The sequence below is a fragment of the Palaemon carinicauda genome, chromosome 20, assembly GCF_036898095.1.
Source record: "Palaemon carinicauda isolate YSFRI2023 chromosome 20, ASM3689809v2, whole genome shotgun sequence".
In the NCBI taxonomy this organism is placed as follows: Eukaryota; Metazoa; Arthropoda; class Malacostraca; order Decapoda; family Palaemonidae; genus Palaemon; species Palaemon carinicauda.
Window position 1 is genome coordinate 40,531,340 of NC_090744.1, and position 7,607 is coordinate 40,538,946.

The 7,607-nt window shown below is 34.3% G+C and overlaps 1 protein-coding gene and 1 non-coding gene across 2 annotated transcripts; both read right to left on the minus strand.

Moving 5' to 3' along the window:
* Positions 1-248: 248 nt before the first annotated feature.
* On the minus strand, positions 249-650 carry LOC137659746 (probable cation-transporting ATPase 1). The gene has a single exon (XM_068394558.1). It carries the CDS (start codon positions 648-650, stop codon positions 249-251), a length of 402 nt encoding a protein of 133 aa, XP_068250659.1.
* Positions 651-1,511: 861 nt separating this feature from the next.
* TRNAN-GUU (transfer RNA asparagine (anticodon GUU)) lies at positions 1,512-1,585 on the minus strand. The gene has a single exon. It is a non-coding gene; the product is annotated as a tRNA-Asn (tRNA).
* Between the last annotated feature and the right edge of the window lie 6,022 nt (positions 1,586-7,607).

Sequence of the window (7,607 nt, forward strand, 5' to 3'; positions counted from 1 at the left end):
ATAAGCATCTCTACCTATCCTGTTTCCAAGCATCTCTAACTTCCCTCTACTTCCAAGCACTTCTACTTTCTCTATCTTTCTAAACTTCTCTACTTCCCACTGTTCCCAAGCTCCTCTACCTTTCCACCATTTCCAAGCATCTCTACCTCTCCTGTTTCCAAGCATGTCTGGCTTTCAACTTTTTCCAAGCATCTCTAACTTTCCTTTAGCTCCAAGCATCTCTAACTTTCTTCGGCTTCCAAGCATCTCTAACTTTCCTTTAGCTCCAAGCATTTCAACTTTCTTCGGCTTCCAAGCATCTCTAACTTTCCTTTAGCTCCAAGCATCTCTAACTTTCTTCGGCTTCCAAGCATCTCTAACTTTCCTTTAGCTCCAAGTATCTCTAACTTTCTTCGGCTTCCAAGCATCTCTAACTTTCCTTTAGCTCCAAGTATCTCTAACTTTCTTCTGGCTCCAAGCAGCTGTAGCTTTCTTCTGCTTCCAAGCATCTCTATCTTTCCTTTAGCTCCAAGCATCTCTAACTTTCTTCGGCTTCCAAACATCTCTAACTTTCCTTTAGTTCCAAGCATCTCTAACTTTCCTATAGCTCCAAGCATCTCTAACTTTCCTTTAGCTCCAAGCATCTCTAACTTTCCTTTAGCTCCAAGCATCTCTCACTTTCCTTTAGCTCCAAGCATCTCTAACTTTCTTCGGCTCCCAAGCATCTCTAACTTTCTTCGGCTTCCAAGCATATCTACCTTTCCTCTGTTTTCAAGCTCTTTCACATTTCGTGTTTCCAAGCATTTCTATCATTCCTGATTAAAAATCATCTCTACCTTTCCACAGTTTGAAAGCATCTATGCCTTATCTTTTTCCAAGAGTTTCTAGCTTTCCTCTGCTTCAAAGCATCTCTAGCTTTCCTCTCTTTAAAACCATCTCTACCTATCTTCTGTTTCCAAGTATTTCTACCTTTTCACTGTTTCCAAATGTCGAAAGCAGTGCCAATTCACTGTCACATCAGCAAGACAAACGTCCGAGAGACATTCCAAATTTCAAGTAGGCATACGCAGCATCATAGACGTCAGGTCTCTCTCTCTCTCTCTCTCTCTCTCTCTCTCTCTCTCTCTCTCTCTCTCTCTGGCCATGGTATCTAGAAGTACCTCTTTTCGCATAGTATTTTACTCCAGTCAATGAAATATATTTGATTACTGTGCAAGTATGTACACATACCACTCTCTCTCTCTCTCTCTCTCTCTCTCTCTCTCTCTCTCTCTCTCTCTCTCTCTCTCTCTCGATATATATATTGCTTAATCTTTATTGTTTACTTATTACACTTCTATGTTCTCAGCGTACTCGTGAACTTATTTCCATCAATTTCTTGAGAATAATAAACTAGTTTTATTTTGAAGCCAACCAATTTAAGATATATTGAAAAATAAATAAATTTTCAATCTGCATATGAGATTGTAAATTTTTCTAATCGCAAGTTGAAAACAAAAATAAAATAAAACGACAAGGAAAATAAAAATATTCGCCCCCGGGTGGGCTCGAACCACCAACCTTTCGGTTAACAGCCGAACGCGCTAACCGATTGTGCCACGGAGGCATGAGGGAGGAAGCTACATTTGCTCTTCATATTCTAAACCTTACCATGGACAATCCTTTACTATGGTTGTATGCAATTGAATCATACATCAACATTACATTTTACCGTTAGGATTGAGACCAGAAGATGTACTAGTAACCATATTCACATACTAAAGCAACATGAATCCGAAACTACAAATAGAATTATGTCAAAACATTATTTTAATCTGTATTCTCAACTCGTAAAGTGCATCTACTACTTTTAAGATTTACGCATTTACTTTCTTTCGACTTCACTCTTGCTATTTTTACAATATGCTATGAAAATCCAATGCCATAATTACAACAGAACGTTGACGTATAAGAATTTTGTAACCTTTAAAATCGAATAAAGCATTTTCTACTTCCCCGAAACGCCAACTGAAAGACGACTTTGCCGGTGTGACGGTCTGAACGATCTCCGGTCTCAGAATTCTCCTTGATAATCTGCGCATGGGCGAACATTACCGTTTGCCAGTGCATACGAGGTTGATGTTTTATTTTCCTGTAATGTTAGCGTGCACAGCTCAACATTACCGCTTGCCAGTACATACGAGCTTGATGTTTTATTTTCATGCAAGCGAAGCGAGCTAATGGCGGAAAAGAACCATTATACAATGTCAAGGAGAATTCTGAGACCTGGGTATTGTTCAGACCGTCACACCAGCATCATCAGACCCGATATTTTTCTCATAAAACGGTTTTATCAAAGTTAATTTGTAGTGATAATGGACTTTCATTCAATACTTGTCATATATAACGTTGTAATAACCGGATTCAATTCCAAAAAGTCGTTTAAAAGACAAAAAACGCAATTCAAGGAGATTGTGACTTTGAAATGACTCGTCCATACGAATCAATATAACGTTGAAAAATCATACAGCCAATCAAACCAAAAGATTTAGCTTATGACGTACACTTTAAGTACTCTATTATAAAAAAGGACACACACACTATATATATATATATATATATATATATATATATATATATATATATATATATATATATATATATATATATATATATATACAGTATATATACACACACACACACACACACACATATATATATATATATATATATATATATATATATATATATATATATATATATATATATATATATATATATATATATATATATATATGTGTGTGTATATAGTATAGATATATATATATATATATATATATATATATATATATATATATATATATATATATATATATATGTGTGTGTGTGTGTGTGTGTGTATACATACACGTGTGTGTGCATATGTGCGTCAATGTAAGATTAGACACTTACGCTTGGCCTAGCCTCTTATACAGCAGATACATGGAAACAACGTAGGTTCTTTTTTTGGACCATGACTACAAAGAAACTTTTACGCCAATATGATATACATACGCAGAGAGACGACCATATATATATATATATATATATATATATATATATATATATATATATATATATATATATATATATATATATATATGTATATATATTATATATATATATATATATATATATATATATATATATATATACAGACATACGTATATATATGCATAAAAAATAGATAAACATAAATTATATATAACATATATATAAAACATAAATATATGTATATATATATATATATATATATATATATATATATATATATATATATATATATATATATATATATATATATATATATATATATATATATATATGATCATCAGCTGTTACTCATCCACTGCAGAACTAAAGCCTCAGACATGTCCAATACGCGTCTGTTTGTGGTCTCAGTATTCTAGCACAGGAGAATGAGTACGCCTAATGATTGTATTGTCCAGATTTTCATTCAGGAGAACAACGTGCTCAGCCCCTTCATAAAATTGTGACCAATTCACAAGCAAAAGATCACTCAAAATGGCATTCCAATCTGCTTGAGATTTTATAGATATCTTACAAGAATGTGACACATTAGGGAGATGCTCCTCAGTCAATCACTAACGAAACTTTTATTATTATTATTATTATTAAGCTACAACCATAATTGAAAAAGCAGAATGCTATAAGCCCACGGGCCTCAACAGGGAAAATAGCCCAGTGAGGAAAGGAAACAAGGAAAAATAAAATATTCTAAGAACAGTAACACCATTGAAATAAATATTTCATATATAAACTTTAAATTATTTAACAAAACAAGAGGAAGAGACATTAGATAGACTAGTGTGCCCGGGTGTACCCTCAAGCAAGAGAACTCTAACCCAAGACAGTGGAAGACCATGGTACAGAGGCTATGGCACTACCCAAGACTAAGAGAACAATGGTTTGATTTTGGAGTGTCCTTCTCCTAGAAGAGCTGCTTACCATATAGCATCATCAGCCATCACAACTGGAGGATCAATCTTGCTTGTTATACCACCAGGGAAATCAGTGTATACCAGGCTTACACAACTGCCAGACTTACGATTAGCCTCACTTATGATTTGCTCAAAGCCTGATTCAGAGGCAAAGTCAAAAGCCCTTAAGCCATGATGATCAGTTGGAGAAACAGAATTTAACCACTTCCACTGATAAACATCGAAATCACCAACTAGCGCAAAAGAGATATTTCTATCATCTGGTATTTTAGCCGTAGTGGTAAGAAGAAAACCGAAGATAGAATCATCCAATTCTGATTTTGATAAATGACACGCAAAAACAAGTGGTTATGCTTGCCACAAACTTTTATGAACTGAATATCATGACATCCACTTACATGAGAATCAGGGTATTAACTAACATACGCTGCTATCCCCCTTCAAAATTACTGCTTTCCTAAAACCTAGAATAAGCACCTCACTCAAACGCCTCCCTTTAGAAATTAAACTTTCTAATTACAATAGAATATCATACTGTCTGGAGGCAACTTTAAGGTAGGTCTCTAATATTGCCATGCAGTCCACGAATATTGCAATACGCTGAACAAAACTGGAACAGTCTGGGAGACACTAGGTCTGTAGTCTGCACAATATCCCCAGACAGAATAAGAATCAGAAACAATAAAGTCTCAACGGAATTGAAACCAAACTTAACAAAAATGATAAAAACAATACACATAGAAAAGGCGAACGCAACCCATAGACTAAAAGACAAAATATCAGATAAAACTGGCCAACATGATACACCCAGCCGATACACCATGTGTGACGTAAGGCATAGCAACATCCAGGATAGCACTAAAGGAAGGACTATAACGATATTGAAAATCAATATCATTGAGGAAGTTAATGGCCCAGATATGGAAAAGGATTATCCCAACCTCAAAAAATTCTCCTGTTTATAAACATGTGGTTACAAACTGAAATCTACAACCTCTATTAAGTAAAAGCAGTCTTACATGTGCAACTATGCCATATCTGTTTATAATTATTATTATTATTATTATTATTATTATTATTATTACTTGCTAAGCTACAACCCTAGTTGGAAAAGCAGGATGCTATAAGCCCAGAGGCCCCAACAGGGAAAATAGCTCAGTGAGGAAAGGAAAAAATGAAAATAAAATATTTCAGGAAGAGTAACAACATTAAAATAAATATCTCCTATATAAACTATATAAACTTTAAAAAAAATAAGAGGAAGAGAAATAAGATAGAATAGTGTGCCCAAATGTACCCTCAAGCAAGAGCACTCTAACCCTAACCCAAGACAGTGGAAGACCATGGTACAGAGGCTATGGCACTAACAGACTAGAGACCAATGGTTTGATCTTGGAGTGTCCTTCTCCTATAGAAAAGCTGCCTACCATAGCTGAAGAGTCTCTTCTACCCTTAGCAAGAGGAAAGTGGCCACTGATCAATTACAGTACAGTAACCCCTTGGGTGTTTATACTCACAGTCGGTCATAGGAGAAACACTGAGAATATGATTAATATCTCTTTCGTGTATATATAATGAATTTTCAATACACATCCGAGTCTCTTACTTTGCAAATGAACTTCAGCTATATGGTGTAATTTTCAAAATTCTTTAACGGCCATATGTAATCTGCTATAAGCCTCAGCAATTTTGGTACAAGTGGCAATTAGTCATAATGAAACAAAAATCAACACAAATTAGGAGAATATTTGTAAAAAAAAAAAAAAAAAAAAAAAAAAAAACTTATTCTAGTAAAGTGTACTAGAACTAAACACCCTTTTGGTGGAGATAGAGACACGTTAAAGACGTATTTATTCGTATAACGACAGGACGATCAATTAACAAGTCCTTTGTCCTAATTGTATGCTAATGCTAACCGAAGTAAAGGCCTCACTGTTTGCCATCCATGTACACATACCACGACACATAAACGTAACCAACTTCAAACAGAACCAGTGAAACTGATCAATATCCCGTTTACTGTTAAAACCCAGGAATTATCTTCCATTACCTTCCGTAATTATTATTATCATTATTATTATTATTATTATTACTACTTGCTAAGCCACAACCCTAGTTGGAAAAGCAGGATGTTATAAGCCCCGGGGCTCCAACAGGTAAAATAGCCCAGTAAGGAAAGGAAAAAAAATATCTTTACGAACAGTAACAACATTCAAATAAATATTTTCCTAAATAAACTATAAAAACTTGTTATCAGATTATAATAACGTAACGGCCGTCAACAATCACCCCTGCAATTATAAACACGAGCTTGTCAAATATGGTATTGCATGCGTGCAGACCCACAACATTATTCGCAGTTTACAAGACATGCTTTAAGTACGTCGAAAACACACTTCTGTTTATGTACGCAGGGATCACAAACTTCTGTTAGGTTGACTATATTAACGATGTCAGTTCCAGGTCGTTTAGTGAGGAAACCAAGCTAGTTTTTTTTATAACCCCTCCCCCCTTGCTCAACATATCTTGCAATTTTTTGCTTCTCTTCCATTTAAAGAACCTCCTAATTACTGTAAAAGAAGAGGAGAGCTACGGGACTGCATAATTTTGGAGTAAATGAAGAGCGTGCTTTTGTAAACAAATACCTAAGTGATAAATCATCCTTTTTGGAATCCCAAAAAGAAATTTAAATATGGACAGTTCATAGAAACGTAGTATTAGTTGAGAACTGGAGTGTCAATGGCGTGAATACAACGTGATACAATAGTCAAGCTCCCCAACATAATAAATAGCAAGTGTCTGGATATATATATATATATATATATATATATATATATATATATATATATATATATATATATATATATATATATATATATATATATATATATATATATATATATATATATATATATATAGGTATATATATAGGTATGTATATATATATATATATATATATATATATATATATATATATATATATATATATATATATATAATTACATTTCCTTCCGGCACGTCCAGCAGCATTAACAGATGTTTAACTACTCGGTCTCCCCAGTCCTTCTGGTAGAGAAGATAAATTTAGCAATCATACCCTAACGAGAGGGGTTGTAGTTAGGAAAGGGGGAAGGGTTGAATCTGTGTGCGCGCATACCTATCTAACTATTTAGCAGTCATTTCTGACGGATGGCGTACACTAGTATTACAATGATAATAAAAGCATTCCTTCACCTCGCTCCACCGCTTTCTGTTTTTGGCGTTTCAACGGGTCCGTTTGGTTCTTTTTCTATTCAGTTTCTACGGAACTTCATTCAGAGCCCTACACCTCAATAAAGAACAAAAACATCGGGATCAGCATTGTAAGATCCTAAGAAGGACGCTGTAATTCGATTAAACTAATTACGATTAATAAATGTGAGAAAAAAACACTATGGATAATTTTACATCTTAAAAACTGAAACTGTAACAGATATCCAATGGTGTATGAGAAGCAAGATGTAGACCTCTCGACTTAGCCGTACAACTGTGCCGAATTAGTCCCTTAACACTATTATAAAAGCTTGATAAACAAAAAGTAATACACACTGTTAATTTCCCACTGAATCAATTGCCTAAGACGATTACTCTGTAAATTATACTGAACAA

Coding starts and splice junctions, on each gene's coding strand:
- LOC137659746 (XM_068394558.1), bottom strand. CDS start 650: ATGCTTGGAGCTAAAGGAAAGTTAGAGATGCTTGGAGCTAAAGGAAAG.